This window comes from Haliaeetus albicilla, chromosome 11 (genome assembly GCF_947461875.1).
Source record: "Haliaeetus albicilla chromosome 11, bHalAlb1.1, whole genome shotgun sequence".
Lineage (NCBI taxonomy): Eukaryota > Metazoa > Chordata > Aves > Accipitriformes > Accipitridae > Haliaeetus > Haliaeetus albicilla.
This window is the reverse complement of record NC_091493.1, coordinates 37,534,549-37,558,594: the sequence shown is the minus strand read 5'-3', so window position 1 is coordinate 37,558,594 and position 24,046 is coordinate 37,534,549. Positions and strand designations below refer to the sequence as shown.

The 24,046-nt window shown below is 43.4% G+C and overlaps 1 protein-coding gene across 2 annotated transcripts in view; it reads right to left on the bottom strand.

Annotated features, from left to right (window-relative positions):
- LHPP (phospholysine phosphohistidine inorganic pyrophosphate phosphatase) overlaps nucleotides 1-24,046 on the bottom strand; it is an 89,631-nt gene that overhangs the window by 48,851 nt on the left and 16,734 nt on the right. For both annotated transcript variants that reach the window (XR_011326945.1, XM_069797184.1), the window contains exons 4-6: nucleotides 22,112-22,175; nucleotides 20,836-20,928; nucleotides 12,152-12,243 (exon numbers count right to left, since the gene is read on the bottom strand). Coding sequence is in view for 1 of the 2 variants with exons in the window: in XM_069797184.1 (XP_069653285.1) it covers nucleotides 12,152-12,243; nucleotides 20,836-20,928; nucleotides 22,112-22,175 (249 nt within the window). In the remaining variant the exon portion in view is untranslated. The remainder of the gene's footprint in view (nucleotides 1-12,151; nucleotides 12,244-20,835; nucleotides 20,929-22,111; nucleotides 22,176-24,046) is intronic.

The following is a 24,046-nucleotide window of genomic DNA, read 5'->3' as shown; positions in this document are numbered from 1 at the left end:
CAAGAATAAAAGCCAGCTCTTCTAGTGTGTGCCTCGCTTTCATTTATGTCAGCTCCATTAATGCCGCGCGAAACGACGGGTCTGTAATGGAAGAGCTGACCTACAGCGGGACTGGCATTCACCACTGGCGTACATGAGATTTATTCCAGCTGTTTAGGTTTAGGTCACTGCCTTTCACACGGTTAGGCTGTACTTAATAAAAAGTATCAGGAATCAAAAGCTAAGAAGTTTCACAGTCTAGCTGCAAATAGAGATCCATCTCTCAGTCACAAAGGCTGCAAGCTTTCACATAAAAAATGGGTAAAACATGGGAAAACTATCCAAGCCCCCTCTGGGCCAAATACTTAACCCTAGTACGGGAAGTCAATTACTGACCCTGCCTTCCATGGGCTCAGTCGATGCCAATGAAACACCTTTGTGACCGCAGCCTGGTCATTTCCCAGCAGACAACCAGAAATATCATCATGCTTAGTCACACAAATCCTACCCAAAGGCTGATGAAGTGAAAAGCAGCTCGTCTGTGCCTGTTGCTGTGGCAGATGTCTACAAACCGGCTTGTCTGTAGGAAGAGTTTCACTGCTGTGATGATCTAAGAGCATGAAAACCCCAAGAAGGGCTGGCATGCCCGAACACTCTTCTCAGTCTCCAACCAAATCAATTGGTTTCATATTAGATTAGACATTGATATGGTAAAACTCTTCCCCTCTTTTCGCTATCATTGTTGGCTAAAAATGCCCAACAGTATGCATGAAATCAGCTCTTGACATAGTGTTTACATAGCAACAGCAGTTTTTTCAGCTTCATTTGGGACTCAAAGACCAAACACTGCCCACGGTTGTGCTTTAGGCATCTTTGCTATAACAGCATTATAAATATGTAATGAGAATTTAAAAGGCAGAAAGAAAATAGATAATGGAGACACCCTGTCTAAATATCACACTTGGCTCTCACCATCTGAAAAGAGCTATGAATTCCAGCGTGCACTCATCAACACCAAGGTAAAGGTGTCCTCGTTAGAGGATGAGCACAGGAGTCGCCTGGCAGCATCCAGAGAGAAAAGGATGTCAAGTTTCAGAGGAAAACTGCCTACTGCATTTTTTACACACTATCATTTTTAAAGAAGACAAAGAAGCTTAGCACAGAAATATGAGGAACTGCGTTCAAGCAATTTGGATTTAGAACAACAGCAAGGTCATCCATGCTACTTGAGCACAGACTTGGATCGAATCTCTGAAGGTTACCCTGGGCAAAACTGCTTTCAAGTATCAGAGAGCTGAAACCAAGGGAGGTCATTTAGTACCTGGCCATCTCGGATGCTTCCATGGCCACCATGAGCAGTATCCATGCACTTGCAAATCTAAATCACGCAGACTCAAACCACAACCGTGACTAATATCACCAGATATCACTGGGTGGGCTGATGGTCAGAACTTTGACTGTAGCTTTTAGCACACCTAAAAGGAAACAAAACTGTCATATTTATGGGACAGGCTCTGCCTGAATGGGACCTTTTTTGCTCCTATCATCTCCCCTCAAGTTATACACAGACAACGCTCCCAAACCTCTTTCCCAACATGCAGCGCCAATCCTTCCCCGTCTTCAGGTCTTTTCTTCCCCATTCCCTCCTTCCTCTAATTCATGGCCACAGCGAACGTGCTGCCTGATTATCCGTTGACACACGCATTTAGCACTCCTGTGTGGAAAGCTGTGTCTTTGGAAGCTCTTCCAACTTCCCCTCCAGATGATGTCACCCTGGGCGGGCGCCAGGCTGGGTTACGAGTGAAAATCCTTCACTTCAGGGTCAGACATCCTCCTATTTTTAGGCCTTATTTCAGTGTCATGCAGCCAACAGCCGAGCTGAACAGTTCATGTTATTCAGCTGCAAACGCCTGCTGAGGTTTGAACAAAGCTTGGCTTTGTGGCAGGTGAAGGGGCTCTGCAGCACAGGAGCCCCTTTTAAAGGCAGGCGGCAGCTGCTTTGCTCGGCACGGTGCTCCAGCAGTTCACGCCAAGATGAAAACCACTTCAAGCTCCCTCCCACCCTCCACAAACTGCAACTGTACATCCAAAACCAGGGTCTGAATTTGATCTGGCACTGCAGAGCACTGCTGGCTGCGTCCTCCCCCATGTAGCCCGCTGGAAATTTGCATGGTGAGAAACACGTTCCCTCCAGTACAAACTGGGAACTGGCAGCGTCCCAGGGGATGGGGAGGGGGACGGGGAAGAAGGGCCTGGAGGCTGCAGCATGCAAAGCGCAGGGTATTGTGCAGCCCACAGCCTGTGAGCTAACACCCACCCACCCAGCTCTGCTAACTCCATCAGCCAGCCGTGCCTCCCCACTCGTCCCCAAATTCTCATTTGCGACGAAATAACTCTTTGCATTAATTTCCCTACTTGCAACACACTGATCAGCCAATGCCTATTTTGTGCCTCGGTCATTTAAGCAAGTGATGTGTTGCTGCAGATAGAGCTGGTCCTAACCAAGCCCAGCCTGGGCAGGGGGCAGAGGAGGCTTCCCAAAGCACGTCCAGCCACCCGCGCCCCAGCGAGCTGTCCTTACAGGCCGTGCAGAGCAACAGATGCTTCTGGCACATAATCCGCCTGACCTGCTTTAGGATGAGAGGACTTAGACCTACAGGTGACCAACTCCCTCTGCAAAGGCAACCTGGGGGACGAGCTCGGGTGTTTGCTCTGCTGCTGTCAGAAACAGGGCAGGATGTCTCACAGCCCTTCTTTCTGCAGGAGTGCAGCCACCGTCTGCAACGCTACAGTGACATGCATTGCACAGCCAAGCTTTCCACCTAGGGACAGACTGTGTAACTCTGCTCATGTGTAGACTGACAGCGGTTACCACGGGTTGGGTGGGAGTGTGAGTGGAAGCTGGAAGGGCAAACCTGACACCCTCTCCTCCCCGCAGACCTCAGAAAGCACTCAGAGCACGACTGGGAACGGAAAAGCAACCGGAGCTGTGAAATAAAAGCATACACTGGCATAAGTAACATGCAAGAAACACGGCCAAGATCACACTCCAGAATGACCGCAGTGAGCCCCTGATGTGCCACAGAAATTATATTCACACAGGAATGGGCCTATGGACCGGGAGCAGCATTTAGAAGAGCATTAGACCCAGCTGATCATGCGGGGCCATTTTAGACTCAGTCAGAGAGGAGTTAAGAAGAAAAGGAAAAAGCTTTTGAGATGAGCTGCAGGTTGATACGAAGAGCGACAGCGCGTGCAGCAGCTGCAGCTGGTGACCAGCCAGGGCTCCCCAGCCCTGCTCCCCATGGCCCCGAGGCCCACCACTGTTTTTAGGGAGGTCGATGGCTCGAGTTTAAAGACTCGACACAGGACGCAGACCCCATGCAACAGCACCAGCCCCGCGTGCTGAATGAGCTCATCTTTCGGCAACCTGTGAGCGCGCAGGGCTGAGGTGTAACCGTATACGCTGTTGACAATGACTGAAAACCACAGGCAAGTAAGAATCGTAATCGTTTCAGGGCAAAGTGTGAATGTGAGTCACGTCCCAGCGCCAGCTGCAAGCTGTCTTCATCCCCAGAGAAGAGCACTGCCCGGCACTGGCGGCGGCAGGGGAGCACTCCTCTTCACTCAAACCCCTTTTCTCACATTACGCTCTTACTCCTGCTTCAGTACATGAGCACTCACGTATTGAGCCATCAGTTTCCCAGCACTTGCAGAAGACCTAAAGCTGGCACTGCCGGGTACTTTATTTTTAACACCAGGCAAGTCTCATCATGCCTCCCGAAGGGGATGAAAACCAGCCACCAGCCCGAGCCCAGCAGAAGCAGCTGGAAGGGCAGCAGTCCCCGTGTCTTGCGGCTGCTCCCTTGGCCTGAGCAGGCTGGCAGCCCCTCTCCCATGCACCTCAACAAACACCCATCTCTGTCACCCCTGCGGCTGCTGGAAAAGCCACACGACTGCAGCAGGGACCCCAGCATGGCTCTGGGACCAGCCGCAACGGCTGGTGGTCCTCTGAGCACACCCCACCTCTGAGCACATCCCACCTCTGAGCACCCGGCTCACCCTGCAACTGCATGGCTGTGTGCCCAAGCAGACAGCAATACAAACCCAAGGCCCTGCTCTGCATCTTAAAAGCAGAAAACAACACCGGGGACTAGGCAGCCACTCTGGGTTTGTTGGTTAAACCCACTCTTAGAGGAAAAAACGAATGTCACTAGATAAGTGCTGGAGGTGACCCTCCAGCATCCACTGGCCACACAGAACAGTGTTGAAGCATGAATACTCGGTTGTTTTGCGCTTGCAGGGTGCTGGCACAAGGTACTGCTCCAGCACCGCAGCTTCCAAGCATGTTTACACTGCGAGCAAGAGCCCAAGCCAGATTAAATTTCAGATACTGAACCATTTGCTCCAAGGGAGTTACATCAGCAGCTGACTTGGCCTGCCTCTCTCTTGTTTGCTTCTCTCTACCTTTGAAAACAACGCCCGGCTTTGGTTTTATCAATCAGAGCAGTCTCCACTTCTGCCACGCTCCCTGTGCTGCTCGCTGAGAGGACTCCACACACCAAGCGAGCTGGGATGACATTTAACTAGGGGAAAAAAAAATGCAGAGAAGAGGAACCTGTGTTTTTAAAAAAAGAAATCTCTAGTGAAACCACAATTGTGCAGCTGTCCCAGCTCTGCCATTTCTGCAGCACATTTCAACACGCTCATTAGCATTTTTACGGAAATAAAGTAGTTAGCAATTGGTATGGTATTCATCATTGCTGTCAAATGTTGAACAAGCTAATACAGCTCAGCATTCTGCAAGTGACAAGTGTTGAGAAACACTGCTGCGCTCGGCCAGCTCCCAGGACTGCTTCGCTGTGGAATTTTTCTACTGCAGCCTTACACTGGTGCTGAGAAAAGGCCCCTAAAGATAAAAATAAGCACGGACCTGCTCCCTGTCCTGTCTTGTAGATTGCTCGTACCAGGGAGGGAGGTTGGGGGTCCCCTCGGACAGCAGCTTGGGGGAGGCCACGGGTGTCTGCAGAGACAGCGGGTGCTGTGCAGGGGTGAACACACTCTATAGAAACCTTGGAAAGTCCCCGAGCTGCCTACTTGCAGGCAGTCCTGCCGCCACCACCTCAGCTCATGAATTATGTATCTGTGGGAAGGAAAGAAGCGCAAATGCATTAGACAAGCAGCTGCCAAGGGCTCTGGTGTTACTCACGCAGATGCGTAAGTGTACATGGCCACGTTGGGTAGAGGATAGCTGCCAGCCCAGGCTGACAGAACGTGTGCTACCAAGACATCGAGGCACCAGAGCAAAAGAGAATGAAAGCAAAGTGGCCATTATCTTTGGATGCTTTTCTGAGAGGGTCTGGGAGTGGTTTAGCCCCATACATCAAGCCCACCCGAGCCACGTGCCCTCCCAGGTCCCACTGCCTCTTGCTTCTAGTAGCAGATGCTGGTACCACCTCCTTCTCTTTCAGTCCTTTATTTATCAACTTCAGAACAGGAGAAATAGAAACCTTTAAGGCAGCCGTCTCTGCTACTGCATGCATTGTGTGGATGTGAAGCAAGAGGGGAAGCAAAACTGCAGCACAGGCTGTTGTGGTCACTACCATCTTGATTTGCAAAATGCTAATCGCTTCCTTTCATAAGAGTTTGAGATGTAACAGCTGATTAGAGTAGGACTGCTAAGGAAAAGTCAGTCATTAGACAGGTAGAAAGCAGAGCTGGCAAGACTGCTGTGTAATATTGCATTTCCTCACTGACCTGATACATTCCTCCCTTATGTATCTTTGCCCCTACTCTCATCACAGACTGATCTCTTTTCTGATATTCAGACTAATTTTTTCAGAACAGCACATGAGCATACGTACAGCACCTAGCATGGCTACGTCTTGAGCACGCTCTGCTTCCTTGAGTTTTATTATAGTACCAACGAATAAATTAACCTGCTAATAAAAAAAAACCCAAAACTCCCATTTCTCTTTTAGACCAAAGATAATTAAATTACACATTAGCTACAACATAGCAGAACTCTCTGTTCCCCCTTGCTCTTTTCAGGTGTGTTTTAGCTTAGGTATTATCTGCATTTGGAACAGACTAGAATAGAATAGAATAGTTCAGTTGAAAGGGACCAACTGGTATTTCTAATATCAAACAGTAACTTTACTGGAAAGTAAACACTTGGCTATGTTCAGTTAAGGAAACAGAAATACTCAACATATACAAAAGATGATTTTTTTTTTCCCCAGAGGGTAAAATCTTCTGCTTCCCAAGTTCACCACTCGTAATTCAACAATGAAGTATTTCCAATGCAATTTGTTATTTTGTACTGTGATTGGCTATACCCTATGCTGAAAATTGGATAGCTAGATTATAACACCATACTACAGCAGCAAGAACTTAAACCTTCTCATAGGCCACTCATTCCTAAAGCCTCAAATACTAAAACTGTAATTTCTGTGTCTGGACACTTGAATGTACTGGGAAAATTTAAGGCTGTCATCAGATGAGTATGCATATGCTGAGGCACTGCAGTATTTACTCTGAACTTCCTCTACAAAGCTTACAGTAACAAAATCGTGATCAAGAAATTGATAAACACATGTGAAGATCCTCACATGGACAGAGCAAACTGTGATTTGAATGTGCAATAAATGGTCAATAGGACTATGCCTTAGGATTGACTGCAATCAGCTATCCTGATAAAACGAAAAATGACTTGCTGACACTAGGTTTTCATAAACATTGCTTAAGACGTTAACTAACATGAATTATAATACAACTTTTTACAGCGTAAATATGGGTTGGAAGTCTTTCTATTTAATACTTGAAACAGACTTAATTATCAGGAGTGTGAGGCCATCAAAATGCCTCTGGTTCTGTTTCAGCACAAAGGGAGTGCCTCTGTCCGTTCTCATTACGCACTTCTGGTATGCTCCATCAAGACCCAGGAGATGTGAACAAACTAATAAAATTGTTCATCTTGGCTGTGGTTAGTAATGCAGTGAGCAAGCAAGTGAGGGTGGAGGGATGCTGCTTCTCTGCAGAGCAGTAAGATGTCACTCTTTCTTTGCAAAAGGTGTCATGAGCTTTCATTTACTAATACAGTGACAGCTGTGAATTTATCTATGGGTGGAAATCTTTTTTTTAAGAATAATTTTATAACTTCACTTAGGAGGTTATTGTAATGACCCACCCTGTTTTTCTCAACCCTTAATCAGCTGACAATGGCAGCCTAAAAGACTTTTCCTCTGTTACAACTTTTGTCTTGATCATGTCTGGATTTTTCTTCTGGCAAGCTGATTTCCTACAAATCTGTACAAATTCTGTATGTTTTCTTCAATCTGATAAGAGGAACAGATCACAAGCCACTTTATTAAGAAAGTCGGGATAATTATTCTCAGAGGATAATTATAAAGTGGGGAAACTGAAGAACAGCAACATGAAGTAACTTGACCCAGTTCTCCTGGAGAACAGTGGCAGAGCTGGAGAGAGGTGATAGCTCTCACGGGCCTCGATCCTTTCATCCTCCATCCCTGGGGTATCCCTTATGTGTGTAATGAGGCAGCTCAGGAATGTTGCAGTATCAGCCGTGGCCGTGAGATAAATCCCGAATCAAATGAAGAAAACCTCATGTGGGCACTGGGAGGGGATGAGCCCATACTGCCAGACTCTGAAACCATTTTGGAGCCCACAGGCGAGCAGGGGCAGTGGGTACCACTGCCATGAATATTCCTGGCTACCACCGCATGCCAGCAATGTAAAGTTCTTTACTTACAAATCAAGACCTGTAAATAACAACACGGAGAAAGGGATAAGTAATTCTTCCACCCTGCCAAGAACCACCTGCAATTTGACGCATTGACGCACCTGAAAGCTGTTTCCGATTTTACAGGGAAACAGTTGGAAAAGCCTCAAAGTAATTTTTCTCTGCTCTAACTTGCACGCTACAAAGAGGAACGAGGATATTACGCAGCATTGCAGAATCAATAGTTATTGCGGAAATTATTGGTTTGATGTCAAGGCCAATTAGCTGCAAGTGAAATTAGCACATACGCTGTGCGGGAAGACAAGTACATGTTCTTCCCCAGATGGGAGAGATGTTGGCTATGAAGGGCCTCCATGCAGGTGTGCACAGAAACTTTGTAATTAGCGTCAGATTTCCCAATGCTGAAAAACCTAACACCAGCTTCTTCTCTCGGCACACGAGAGTCTGCAGCAATGACCTCATCTGTCCTGTAGATGGAACAAACTGAGAGTGGACAAACCTGCAGACCGGACTGACCCTTTGAATTTGGATTTTACACCTGAGAAAGGCTGTACTTGGCCAACCCAACTACTCTCCCCATGACAGAGAACCATGTTGGCTGAGGTCAACTCAAAACACCATCTTATCCCTACACCTTCCCACTATTGCCCGGACTTGCACCAACAGAAATTTTACTCCATGTCGCAGCTAGAATTTACTGCATTTCATGGACTAATCTATGCTATGCCTGGTTTAGCTACTGAGAAAGAGCTCAACACCTGAGACTAAGTCCTGCTGGAGGATTAAGTGCTTTAGAGGAGAAGATAACTATAGATGCAGGAGTAAGTAACATGCAAAGTTTGTCATACTAAAGGAAATTGGCTGCACAAATTTTATTAAACTTTAAAGATCCAAAAGAAGCAAGACAAAGGAGCTAGCTTTCAGGACCTCCATTCAAGGTGGTGTAAAACTAAATGTTTTTGCAGCACCATAATCCACACTTTGAATCTCACCCTGGGAGCAGCCAACACTGAAGAAGACCTTGCAGAAGCCAGGAGGGCGAGAGCCCATGCAGGAAGGCAGCCCCAGGGCTACGCCGGCTCTCCCTGCATACCCCTTCTGCTTCTCCTCCGGACCTCGACTCGTCTGCCAAGCCAACCACCCCCACCACCCCACATTCACAAAACCAGTTCCTCAGTTCAGCAGGGAGCTGGCACCCGTCACCACCGTCACTGAGCAACACGGCACAAACACCACCACGGAGAAAGGCTCCTGCAACGCTGCAGGCTGAAGTCAGCTTCCTCCACCCGGCTGGAGGCTGCCCGCCCCGCGGAAAACCCGTCCACCCCTATCTACTGCTGAGACCTCTGCACAGCAGCAGCTCAACTGATTCTTTCCACAAAAGGCTTTCAGGGCCAAAGGGGACTTTTTCTTCTGGCTTATTAAAGCAAGTAAGATGCACCGAGTTGCTCTGCAGCCTGCGATCTGCATGTGATCGCTGTAGTCCCTTTGAAATACAATAAACAGTAGAGTAAGCCTTGGCTCACATGTCATCTTTTGTGCTACGGTGCGTTACCTTTTGGTGGGCAACAGATCTCAAAGATGTTCACGTGAACTGCACTGACCCCTGAAATAAGGAGAGCTGCCCCGATGCACATTCGTGCACCGGAGGTGACAATGTCTGCCAGTCGGGGACAGCGTTTAGGTGAGGATGGAGGGGTACAACAGAATCCCCTGGACCTCCCGAACATCATGCAAAATGCCTTCACTGGGATAACTTGTGCAAATAATGTAATTTCCATGTATCCAGCAGTATGCTGTGAAATGCACCTGCAACAATTCCTCGGGATAGTTCCTCTGTTATTTTTTATTTTATTCTCGAATCAGCTCTGCTTCCGTTTTGCTGAAGTGAGGCACCGTTGTGGTGGTGGAAATGGAAAAAAATACTCACAGCTGTAGAAACACAGAGACAACTCAGCTGGGGTGATCACTTATGTCCTGAGCTGCAAGACTCTCATAACTGAGATCTGTGGAAATCCCACCACACCAACACTCAGCAGCTACAGCAAAACCCTGATGCCTTTGTGCTTTACACTTTTGCAGAAACAGCCTTAGATTCTGGGGAGGTTCTGAAGCTGTGGCTAATACTGAAGTGAATGTACTAACGGTGCCATCCAGAGGTACTTGGGTGTAGCACACAGCTCTGTGTCAGCAAGGACTACTACACAAGTGAAAGAGAGGACCTATGCCTAACCTTATATATCAGACTTTAAACTAAACCCGCCATAAAATAATTACATTTTCTGTTATTTTTTATTTATCTTGCCCACCAGCTTTCATGCACTTGTTTTTTTCCATCTTTCTCAGTACTCACCCTGTGTTTTGATTTTCCACATATACTAAATCAGTCACTCTTAAAAATATATACATCTCTGACCTCTCTTGGCAAACAAGAGCTATTTCATTTTGCTCGCAATTGCTAACAACAGGACTGGCACCACATGCTCAGTTTAGAAAGACACTCATCTGTATTTCACTGCCATACAATAGTACGTGATTTCAGACAACAGCAACCACACATCGAAACAGGAAACATAACAATGGAGAACAATCTTTTTTCCCCATCTAGAACAGCTGATGACTCCCTTTCAGCTGTGAAATCATGACTCAAACTTGATACAAGAAAATGTTTTCCCAGCATAGGATTATACATATTTATGTGTGTGTATATACAGTTTATGTCAGCTGCCTGAACAGTTTGGATGCAGCATCACCTGTGGCATATTTTATGATGGGCAAAGTACGTCACAGGACATACTTGTTCAGTAGCAAAGGTACCTCCTTCACTGACACCTGTATCTGTGTGACAATAAAATGTGGATTCACAAAGTGATCCCGTTAATATCAGGGTAAAATCAATCGTTGAATCCTCATTTTCTCCTTTAGGAAATTAATAGGATTACACAGATTACAGACAAATAATCCCAACAGTACGAACTATATACTTACTTTTTTAATCTTTTGGATTTTTTGAGCTTTATTCCGATAGATAACTGATTTTGAGGTGTACTATCTTAGAGATGCAAAAATACACAAAGTAAAACACACTTGTAACTTGTCTTTTTTTTCTCAGAAACCATCACTTACTGGTCCATTAGAATTAAGGCACTGGGTATTACTTTCTCACCTTACACAAACTAAAAGGAAAATTGCGAAACAGATTGACTAGAAAACTAACAAAGTAACTTTTCAGATAGTCTACAGCAAGAACCATTCTCACTTGCTGCATCCCTCCCAAAGTGGATCCTTCTTTTACAGTCTCAGTATTTGAAAAGCAAGAAAAACTGTAAAAATATAAACTATATCAAATGACAGATGGTCATACTACAAAGAGGCATGGTTATGGTTAAGAGGAGATTTTGAGTGTTATGGAATCCAAACTTTAAATGTAGGGACTGACGTCTGCACTGCATTTGGAGAGTCACCTTGAGCTGACCTCAAACCTGACCTGGCCTGAGCATCACATGATGGCTTCATTTTCTACCAGTCAACCCTGGACCATGCCCTGTTTATAACTCCACTCAGGTCTCCTATCAGCAGCTGCAGGGAGGTAGCTCTTGGGTCAATGAAAGCACAGGATCATGGAGACACCTGCCTGGAGAAGGACTTGAGGGGTCATTTGAAAGAGAAGAGTGAGCCTGCAGAAGCCTGCTCTCCGGTAAAACAAGTAGAGAAACAGCTCTCGCATTTCAGACATCTCAGTGCTGAATACATGTCTGGAGGAAATAGCAGACATATGGAGTCCTTCATAAAGCTGTGAGATATGACCCACAGAGATCACTGAGTCGTCAGTCTAATTTTATAATCTTAACCCTGCTAGAAGTTTCAGACGCGTCTTATATCAAGTGTACAACACTTTCACGCAGCAGCAAAAAAAATAAGCAAAACCCAAGAAACGCACCAGTTCTATGTACTGTGATAGAAAAAAATATAGCAGTAATTTAACAGAAAATATTTCTTTAAAAGATCAAAGACAACTCGTCTTCCCCTTCCTGCCACTTTCATGCACACAGTGTTTTCCCAAATTGTGTTTTGCAAATGAAAATGTCATCATCCACCCAAGCCTAACTGCTGTACAAGTTGGTGTTTGTTCAGACAACAAATGCAAGCATGCACTGACAGCAAATTTGTGCCACCAATGGAAAAAGATCTGGAAAAGGCATGGAAAAAATCTGGTCTTGTGCATTCGCTTTGAATGTGTACAAGGTTCCAAACTGTAACTCCTTTTCTTTCAGAAATTAATGTGTTGTAAGGAAATCAGAGTGCAGTGTCATTTGGCAGAAAGGTAAATACAAAAATCATTACCTACGGTTACTTCCCCTCTTTCCACGATTGCCCCCATGGAGCGCAGGACGTAGAGCGTACACTGACCTGTACTTCCCTGTCCGCACTTGCAGAGCTCTCATACCGCACCGCTGGGCACCTCCTACATCATTCACAATATCATCTCCAATCATGATGGCCTGTCAAAGCAATGAAATACAGAAAAACTGGCGTCAGGTGAATTTTATTTCCGCCATACGTCACACTCCTTTGACATAACAAACAGCTTGATTTGATGTTTAATACTGCCATCAGACAAATTAAACAAGATAATATTGTCATCGTATTGATTAAAAGTCATCCTACCTTGAATGTAATTCATGCTATAGCTCGTCGAGCAATGTACTAGTGCAGTACACAACTCTCCAATTTGTAATCAATCACAAAAATCAAAGTGATTTGGCACAGTTCAAAGAAAATGCTGAATTTTATTAAGTTAGTCCTATTCTGTTCCTAATGCTGCACTTACGTTATGCTCCATGCAGTTTAAATTAAGCTTAACTTTTTAAGCATTTCCTTAAAATTGGTATTCTAAAAGCCAGTCAAAAGCTTAAGCTTGTGATCACTGAGATGTGTAACTTCGCAGAGCTTGGTCCTAATCCCTGCTCAGGTTGATATAGAAATTTGGAAAATCACTGTAAAATCTAATTTATTATTTTTGCACAACTTGATATGATATGTACAGGCCTTGCATGGTTTGTGTTACAGTGCAAATACCAATAAACTCAACTGAGTAGATTACCAAAAAAAAATGTAACTGAAAAGACCTTCTGGCTGTGTCTGATGAAAACGCGTAGCATGCATGCTCACTTCAGAGCTCCTATCTTTAACAAATAAAGATCTTTGTTAAATTGAAGCTTATCAACCAAGGGGTCTTTCTCATTAACAACTGCACCTTCAAAATTTCAAGTGCTTATTACCATCCTGCATTAACAATTATTACATTTATTTTATTCTTCAAATTTAAAACTAGTTGGGGGGGCTCATTTTATAGTTTCAACAAAACCCAGCATATACACAAAACAGTAATCTTCAATTAATAAGCAAAAAATCAGCTTTCAACCTTCCAAAGGCATTCTGGATTACTCTGAAGAGAACAGAGGCAGCACCTAAAACTGGGGAAACACACCAGCTTCGAAAATATGTAATCTAGTTCATCTATCCAATTTTAAGTGTGCTTTTGCACCTTCTGTATCAAAGTTGAATTTTATCTAAAATACATTAATTAGTTGCATCTTTAGCCACTTGATCTTCATCTTGTTGACTTAGCCTCCTGCTTTATAAACATAACTGCCAGGCTTTCCCAAAAGTGGCACCTTGCAACTCTAGAAATTCCTGCCTGAATTCCCATTCCTTCCAAGCACTTCTGATTATCTTCACATCTGCATATCAGATACATGGAGTCCCTATGCAAAGCGTTTCTTTTCTTACTAAAGAAATTGCCCTTGTATTTTGTGTGGTTTGAGCTTTTTCTAGGGTCTGTCATGACGGGTCCTTGTCCCACATATGGGCTTGGGAGGTTAAAGGCGTATTTGCAAGGGCACCAGGATTGCCTTAGATGGTGGTTGGGTTACTGAGGGCAGCACCAAGGGAGACTCTGCTGGGCAGGGACAGAAAGCCAAGCCAGCATTTTTCCATCTGTGGAGAACTGATAAATAGGCCCTTGTCAGAGAGGTCATGGGAATGAGGTGCACACGGCAGAAGCAGGGATCAGCTTCTCCAGAAGCAGCGATCTACAGGAATGCTGAGTCTTTTCATACAGCTGGCTGCAGCTTTAAGGTCAAAACCATACAGAAAGTCTGTGTTGCAGGAGCCATTCCAGTTACCAGTTCCGCCTAATATAAAATCCTCTTCTTCCTTTGCCTTCACATGGAAGCATGTCTTTTCTACATAGCATGCAACCATACAAGAGCCCGTTCATCTTCTGTGTCACCCACACTTTGGTTCCCACTCCGTAAGCAGTCTGCTGGGCAGGACTAAATCATACATATTGAAGAAGTCTAAAAATACTAAAGCTCCAGAGCTATTTTTATTAATAATCTAATTACAACAGAATCTTCTCCCACTTATTACATAGCATGTAAAGGAAATCTCAGGATATACCTAAAGCTGCAAATGAACAGATTTTCTGAGAGCATTCATAAACCAAACTGAGCTATCAACACATATATCTGGAACAGCTTCAGCTGATAAAAACTAAATCCTCTTTTGAGTAACACATCAGGTGCGGTGTGCAAGATTATATAGACTAGTTACCAGCCCAGTCTATCTTCCATGTTGTTTTTTAATACTGTTCACGTGAGGGATGATCATCTTCCCTCAGGTGATGGGATGTAATAGGATGCCCTCTCAAGTCAAGGCTCATTTGTCTGGTACCACAGTGAAGTAGTTTATTTTGAAACAGTTTATACATGCCTACCTGTGCTTCATTCTGCCTAGAAGAATCACCGCTGTGGCTAGGCTTTGAGAGCTCCTTTAAGGAGCAGAAAGACATAAGGAGTTGTGACAAAAGCGTCAGAGCTGGGGAGAACATGCCCACAGGGAAGGAGCAGCAGCAGGCTTTGGGACAGGTAGCTCTGCCTTTCCAGCTCTCTGCTCACAAACCACTTCAAAGCCACCAGACGATGGAGGGCTCAGTCTTTTCTACCCCTTCATTATTGGACCGTTTACCTTATCCACTCTGCTCATGGAAACATGTGTGTTCCTAATAAGATGCCTTCCTTGTAGATAGTTCACCTTTCCTTAGCACTCCTCCAAACAAGCAATCCAGTATGAAATGGGAAGAAAATGATGGGCTAATTTTAAGTAATTAATAAATAAAGCATATATACAGAGATGAGAAAACACAATAATCCCACTGTTACCTGCAGAGCTGCAAAGAACCTGGCAACACTGCTCCCAGCCAACTACCGTTACCAATTTCTCCCCAGGCTGCTTTGAGATATTTAATCATTCTCAACCACTGGCTTTAATAGTTTATAATTCCCTCTTCTTATAAAATTCCTTTCAACACCTCCCCAAGGCAGACAGGGAACAGCTGCAGGGGGGACCCCAGGAGCAGACCTGCCCTCTGCCACCTGCACACCCTTGCTCAGCCTGAACCCAGACATTCAGGGTGAGATTTCTGAATTAAAGCAAATTTCAGTCCTGGGTTCTCAAAACCCTAAAAATGAATTTCCTCTGAAAACAAGAAAGGGCAGAGCAGAACAGCCCACCGAGCACTCGCTTGTTCGTCAGGGCTGTATTTTACCCCATCCAGGTAAGTTTTCCTGCAAGATGCCCAGCAGCTCTGCAAGTGCAGCTGCAGATGAGCAGTGATGCCTGTCCGGGCCAGCTTGTGGCATACGCATACAAAAATGTACTCCGGCCCCCGGGGATTTCACAGATTTACTATCGGTGAAGGGCAATAATCACTAAAGGAGGAGCAATTATTCCCAAATCATTTAGGATTTAAAAAATCATTGGCAAGAAGATAGAGGTCAAAAGGTGCACTGTCAAGGGAAATAAAAAACTCTACCTGTCAAACCTGGGTTTAACTTCCTCTCTAACTGCAATATGGTAAGAACAGAGAGAAAGATATAAAACTGAAAGGTCACTTACCCACTGAAAGCAAGAATTAAAAGATCCCCATTCGTGTTCACATTTTACACAGGGATCACACCATTAATCTGTTCAATTATTCTGCGGAAGTTGCTTTTCTTAGATTGGCTAAATATTTACTAAAAAGAAGGGCAAAAATGCAGTGAGTCAGTCTCTCTGGTTTTAAGATAAATCATCAAAGAATTAAGATGGGAGTCATTTATATTTTCCTAAACCATATGGCTGGGGAGAGATGGTGTGTGTGGTTGTACACATGCAGTAAATAAAGCACACGTGTGCCAAAGCAGAGTGAAACCACTGCTCTTGAAGAGCCCCCATCAAACTCAACCCAGATGGGCAGTGATAACGGAGGAGATGAACATGACCTCCAAGAATTTGGGGGTGGGAAGGCACAATATAATCCCCACTGGACAAACCTCTGTGGCACAGAGATCACCATCACAGTCAGCAATCCTACTGGTGTTGTCAGGGCCACAGACCCAGAGCTGAATGGAGGTGGGGACTGACTCCTCTTACCCACAGAAGCAGCCAACACTAATAAGCTTTCAGAGATACTGGTAGGGTGGGAACCTTGCATATCTTTTGCCTGCAAACAGAGTTTTAATATTCGCTAAAATCACAGAAAAATGTTTTATCTGAAAGAATCATGGAGTAAGAAAATGAATGAGGCAGAAAGACAACAATTTCTGTACTACCTAGCCATGCTTGTGTTGCAATGCAGTGTTTACTAGGACAAGCTCAGGTACAATATTTCAGAGGCTGAAGCCTACGGAACACACAGAGAGATGCACAGAAGGAAGTGTGCTAACTTCAACAGAATATTTAACACAGTGAATGCTTCTACAGTCAAACATATTTATGCCTAAACAGATTCTTGCTACAGGCTTAATTACCTTAATCAAGCTAAATGTGCCAGGGACAAGAGGAAATAAAGCTTACATACAAAATCTTGATTAATGTATTAAACTCCTTTACACAAGAAATACGATGCATTTACTTTTCTCCCTATTCTCCTTGGCCCATATTATTGTTAATATGATATATTATATGATCCCATATTATTGTTAATTATGTTCTATCTCGTAACTACTGGCTGTGCAAACATCAAACACACAAAGGGCGGCACATGTGGCCTCTGATCTGGGAGAAAGTGTACAACAAGGCAGGTGAAACAAAGAAATACATTAAACCTCCAGGGCAGATTTCCAAAGGCTGCAGGGCCAGCCAGGTTTCAATAAGCTTTCAGCAGGACTTGAAGCTTCACTTGGGCACTTAACTCTTCTATCTGACATGGAAAACCTTCCCCCGTCGTGGCCGGTGAGCAGAGAGGGGATGCCAGCACGGCACATGCCACTCTCGGGGTGACCTCCCTCTGCTCTCATGCGCCACTAACTCCCACCTGAGACTTGCAGGTGGCAGAAATGGGAATTGGTTAACTACCAGTAGTTTATGCACTCCAGTATGACCTGTCATAACTCCCATTAAAGCAGGACAATTTGCTACAGAGAGAACTTTTTATGATTATATAAAACTACCGGAACCTTAACATTATTTAGGTTTTATTGTAAAGCTGTAAAAATCATCCACTGTTACAGCTGCCTTAAAACACATGAATTAGGCATTTCAGTAACCTTTAAGATGTGTTATTCTTTGTCATATTACTGAATCCTAAGATAGGTCTGGTTACCTCTAAGAGGTTTAAATTTCCAATCTATTAAAGTAATACCGGCAATCTGTTATTTCTAGGCCATTGAGGAAAGGTTAAAATGAAAATTGGACTTTGGGGAGTTCCTCCTATTCTAAGTGCAGGTTGAAAACATCTCAGCAGCAGAAGGCAAAGTCAGGGTCTCGGTAAGAAGCAGTTATCAAGGGAAACGACTGGTGATAACTTTATTGATTAAAGCAGCTTGAGAAATTTAAGATTTGCCACTGTCTAGAATTACTGCGGTGAGACAGCTTTATTAAAAAGGTATTTTTCATTAAAAGTCAGGTGAAAGAAAATTGTAGTATGTTTTCAAAAGCACAGCTCATCTAAAATGGTTTAATGATGGTATGGATTAAATGCATTCCACAGGTGGAATAAATTATTGGCAAACATTTTATAAAACTAAAGGCAAGTAAACCCAGTCCTTTTCATGTCATTACAAATGCAGAGAAGTATAGCTCATTCAGGAGACAGATTAAAATGTAATACAGTGCATTACTAAGGAACTCACTGAACTGCATATACTGAGTTAATATTATGTATGATGAACTAAAACAACTACAAATTCTTCTCAAAAGAACATTAAAGTTGCAAGGTCAAGCACTCAAAAGTTAAGAAAATATGTCAGAATTAAGGTAGTTTGCTTTGCTGCAATTTGTCCCTCCTACGCCATGTGCATCATGATCCAGGTTTTAACTCCAGCAGCATGGACTATTTTTTCCAATCATCATAGAATCATAGAATGGTTTGGATTGGAAGGGACCTTAAAGGTCATCTGGTTCCAGTCCCCCTGCCATGGGCAGGGACACCTTCCACTAGACCAGGTTGCTCAAAGCCCCATCCAACCTGGCCTAGTCAAAGCACGGAGTGACTGGTGCCATTATGCGGTGGTGTCTACTGTGCTCCTCCTTGGTTAGGCACATACTCCCTTCATCTCGAATCTCTCTGAATACAAAAAATTACACCTACAGACTAGACATATGACTATAACAAATTGATGGCATTTAACACTAGAAACTATACAGAAAAAAATCTGTGTGAAAATATAGTCACTAGTAGCACTATGAGTATCTGGCAAATAGCAGAGAGTGAATAAATAGTAGTCTCTGCTGGGGACTATTACTGCTTTTCCATCCCCAAAACAAATCCTCTTGAAGTCGATAGGAACCACTCACCGAGGCTCACCCTATGCGACCATTTTTGCCAGCTTGGTGATGCATTATATCAAATTCTGCTCCCTGGAGCAGTTTTTGAGACAGAAGTTCTGGTGTGCTGTCACATCCCCGTAACGATACCCTCCCTTGGTGCCAGGGGCTGACACGGTCTCAGCATACCATGAGCTGGGCAAAACAGTGTCTGAGGACAACCGCGCCATCCTGCCTATGGAAAAGGGCAAGCAATGCCACTATACAGGGCCACAAGGATAAAAAAAAAAAAAAACAAAAAACCCTCCTCCCTCCAACTCCTATGTGTCGATCGTTTATGACATAAGCAGAAAGGAAACACAAACCATCCCTCTGATTAGACAAACGGTATCCAAGGGCTGAGCTCTGTCGTTTGGTTTTTTTTTCTTTGTTCTTTTTTCCAGCCACTTCTTCAAATGCCACTCTGTGTCTCAAATGGATTTTTTTGGTTTGTTGGTTGGATGAATGGATTGAATAATTGCCATGGCTGTACCTGGGATATTATGTTCAGGCTGAGCTATCTTGTTACTAGGAAGATATTGACAAACTGAAGGGAGTACAGAAAAGAGCACCACAGCAGGTTAGCGTGCAGAGGGACCAAATCACAAGGGAAGCTGCTGAGAACTAAACACACAGTTTTAGTAAGAGACAACTACTGCAATGATAACAAGTCTGGAGGTAATTGGAGGGAGAAAATATCCAGGAAGGCAAGCAGTTATTTTGGTTGTTACCTGGAATAAAACTAGAAATAAGGAGATGCAGTTTAAAAAGGAAGTATCCCAATGAATCTCAGAAAAAGCTGCCTGCCCACAAGACCTACTCGCCTGTGAGCACTGTCCCTAGTGTACTTACAGAAGCCCAGTTGTTTGGCTCACTGAAAACTACTCTGGACAAAACATTAATAAATGTGGAGCAGGGAACACTCCTGCACAGGGAAGGAGATAGATTAGATGGCCTACTAGGTCTTTTCCATCTCTCCACTCTATAATAAAGTAAAACCCAAGCACATACTGAATTACAGGGCCATAATTTCATCTCCAGGCTCTAGGGAACTACAAGCCACCCAAACTTCACTCCTGTTGTTTATAATGTCACCAGAACCTCCTGATGGAATTATTACGTTGTAATTCACTGCTGTCTGTGAGTCATCTCATACTCATCCTTATGTCCTGTGTGACATAACAACAAATCAACAAAGAGGATCTGGCCACAACTACAGAGCAGGGAAAAAAAATGGGCTGTACTAAGTAAGCAGGGAGCATCACACATTCAGCGTGTTTCTGGAAAGCTTGATGAATACAATAACACAGGAGGAATTTTGGGATCAGTCAGTGCTTCCCATTCACCTAAATTAGAAAATATTTTATTTCTGCCTTTCCCTTTTATTAAAAAAAAGGTAGTCAGTGTGACACCAAAGGAAATAAATAACATTTTGGCTGCAATTCCACCATGCTGCAGCCTCCAGTCACCAAGCAGACTACCATGCATTGGGGCACCGCTCACCTTGTGAGGCATATCATTTTCCATAATTCCTTGGGAAACCTAACTTTTATTCTTTTGTATTGTTTTCTTTAGCCTCAAAGTAAAGGAATTTCACAACAGAAGTGCATGTTCTTTTGAACTATACGGTTTGGGAGGAAGGTGAACAAGAAAGCACAACGCAAGAGTACAAGTAGAAGGAGAAACCACAGTAGAGAATGGAGAGATGGAAGACTCTAAATTGGGTAGACGTATGGAGGGCACAAGTCAGAACAAAGAGGGACACAGGGAATGAAAAGGGAAATAGCAGGCAATCAAAAAGAACCTCAAAAAAGCAGAGAAAATAATGCCATGCCTTTCAGGAGGGTAGGAAGTAAGAACAAGGCAGAAGAAATTCAGCAAGTCCCCACCTGCTAGCATTTACCCTCTTGGCTGTCAGTTCTCTTTTGTCTACTTCACATTATTTGATAGAATGAGCAAACATGGGTCGTCTTCCCTCTGAAGCATTTTTTCAACAATTTTCCTTTTCCTTTTTGAGTAATTCATAGGAAGATCCTGAATATAAATATTTCTCTACACCATGTATAACACACTGGGTTTGGAAAAAACGTTTGTGTATCCACCCCAAGTTTACCATGTCCCCCTGGCCACATTCCCTTCAACCTCTTCTACAACTTTCTCTGAAAGACAGCAAACCAGAAAAAAATGCATCAGTGGGCATAACTATATGGCACAGCCAGTGGTCACGGCATCAGAAACCTTACCTGCTGTGGTGGAACTCCCATTTCTGCTAAGGCTGACTCAAAAAACATTTTTGCTGGTTTTCCCACTACCTCAGCTTGAACATCACAAGCATACTGCAAAAAAAGAAAAGAGAGACACACACAAAAAATGCTGATCAGAAAAGGATTTGTTCATCTCTAAGTCCAGTCAATTGTATAAAAAGTATGTGACTATTGATTTTTGCCCTTAAATAACACAATGGATTAGCAGGTGAAGGTGAATATCAGAGCATTTGGATAACAGAAGCGTTTTATGTCCTCTGGCAGGAGAGAAAGTCCTCCTGAAACATGTCAGGTTACAAACCTGTTACTTTCTCTATCACGAGAGCAGTCTTCAGACTCAGTTCCAGTATTGCTCGTTTTTGTCAGGGCATCACTCTCAAAGAAGTAGCAAATATCCTTCATATGAAATGATGAAAAGTACTGAAATGCCTTAAGAGATGTAGAGGGTTTCTTCAACCATCTGGCATATTTTCAGTGGTTCAGGTGACCAGCCTGAGCTGAAAAGCTTTATTCTCCTGCAACTAAATATCAGTAGCATGCTGAAAAAATTGAATAAATAAGGTCTTTCTAGCTTGTTCCTATACAACTAGAAGCCTGAACTTATTTTGGGAGGCAAAAGCTCTCACATGGATACAAACGAACGTGCGGCAAGCATACATTATATCTGCTATCTTCTGTGCTTGTATACTCCCTACTTTGCTTTAGTCTCTGCATTCATTCTGCGTTTATTTTTTTATATCTCTGCAAGCCTCTAAAAGGGAGCATAATGATTCTCTCCTTCTCTCACCTTTAGGTTGGCTTATCTGTGGGTTCCAGTTCTGCACTGATTTAATCAGGCTTAAAAACAGGATTGCACTTAAGTGTCTTGCTGAATAAAGGCCTTTTGCTGTAAACTGTAAAGGGCAAGGGCTACGTTAACAACGCTACACCAAACATAAAACGGACCTTCAGTTTTTCTTGGATTTCTTGCAGACAACATTCCATGTTTTTCTTTTCTGACTCCTTCTTGCAAGGACCTCACTTCCAATAAAGGTACCACAATGGTAAAAGTTCACATTTTAAATAAAATTTAAAAAATGAACGAAGCCAGAAAACAAATGAATCCACCCGTCTTTAGAATGCAGCAAATGAGTTTCAATCTGTGGAAACTTCCTCCACCAAGGTGAGTAATTACAGAAGACGACCCATATTTATACCAGTTACTCTTTTAACAAGGTGCACAGAGCGAGTAAGCATAATGCAAGCTATAAAATACCTCTAATGCCTTCATATACGCTCCAACATCAAGTTTCAGACCATCGGTTTCTTTATAGTAGCGTCTGGAAATGAAAGTGATAAAGTTCCAATGAAATGGCAGTTAAATACAAAGAAACCACATTTTATTATTTCTGTGCCTATATAGATGTCCATATGGCTGCAACAAAAAGTCAAGTCATCATAAACTCTGGAGCCTTAATTTAACACCAGGAATTAAGTAAAAGACAGGCTCAGTACTGTGCAATGCTGGGGAAAAGACCTCAGACCGGATGCCCATCTGGCATCTGGGACGCAACTCCACTGGTTCAAAGGGATTTCAACTAGCTTATATCAAGGATGAACTTGGCCTGTATTTTATTGCACAGAGTACTAGCTGCTTGCAAAGGACAGCAGTTACATTGCTCTTCCTTTAATCAGTGATGGAGACCCCTTGACAGATACAAGATGAGGGCTGGCACCAACCAGCAGCTGTAACACCTTCTTCAGTACATCTGGAAAGGGACCCCAAACAGTTGACCATCATTGCTTGTCACCAGCCTCCCACATGAGGAAAGCCAGGGCACTGCTTATCGGGACTAAGAAAGCCGTCGAAGCTAAATTTTGTTCCTTCTAAAAATGTTGCTATTGCCATGAAGCTCATAAGATTAGTTAGAATCTTTACAGTGTTTTTCTGGAATAGCAATTCACATTAACGCAGGTCTTCCAAGCTCTCCTGATCAGAGCAAAGACAGGTTTCTATATGACAGGAAAAAAAGGTAGGATGAGCAGCCAGTTAAGATTTTATGCCTTATCCTTCTGCCATTTTCGATTATTCAGCACAGCCTCCCTTTAAAATGACCACTTGACCTTTGCTAGAACAGCCATTAACCTTCTATAGTCTAGCGTAAACAGCTTAATTTTCTGACAGTGGCATGACAGAAGAAATTACAAAGCCAATTCCCACTCTCAGCCCAAAACAGATGCTAAATGTAAATCACTCCATTTTCAGGAGGAGGGCATTCTGCTTCAGTGACTCTGACACTTTCGTTTTCTATGGAATAAACTAAAACTTCAACGAAAATCAACCTACTTGCCCAAGGTAGGCACCTTGTTAAGGTCCACCCAATTACACTGATTCTGCATGTTAAAAACAAAGCTGGCTTGTGGCTGGTTTTTGTATATGGCCCTTTGCGTCAACAAGGCTCTTCTAGTTAGGTGAACAATTAATCCAATTTATAATCTACCTTCCTCAAGTCAGAGAACTTACCTACCAGATCAACTCATTCAGAACTCACGTTCATATTACCTAAATTATCAATCATTTAAAAAAAATATGCTCGTGGTGAAAACTGAGCTCAGAATATCCCCCCCAAAAATCTATATTTTTAAATGAAAAACAGCATTTAAAAAAACAAAACCAGCAAGTCAGTTTTAGCGCTGTCTACATCAATGAATGACCAAATAAATAAATACTTTTATACGCACAGGGTACAAAGGCATTTTTGCATTCATCACGTTGCAAGTCTTAAACAAAGGTTGATTCTGTATTTCATTTTGAAAGATGGTATTACATAACACAGAACTTGGTTATTTTACATACATTAGCCATTCTGCTGTTGGTTCAACATTTCCTCCTTGTCCTTCTAACTGAGAAGCAGTAAGGATTTTTTGCCCATGTTGTAGGATCAGAGCGTGAGTGTCAGGTAAGGCAACACAATGGATTTAACTGCTCCTTCCTGCTGATAAGTTCTACTCAACTGGATCAATAACCACAAACTAAGAAGGGTTTTCATGCCCATTACGGTCTATTGAACCACTGAAAAAAAGTTGTCACTACAGTTTCCTCAAGCTAAACATGCATAGTCTTTTTTAAGCCCATACATCACACAACAGATAAGAATAACTCCTTCAAGGCAGTTGGGATTTGTCATTACTCAGTGCTGGCATTAATAAC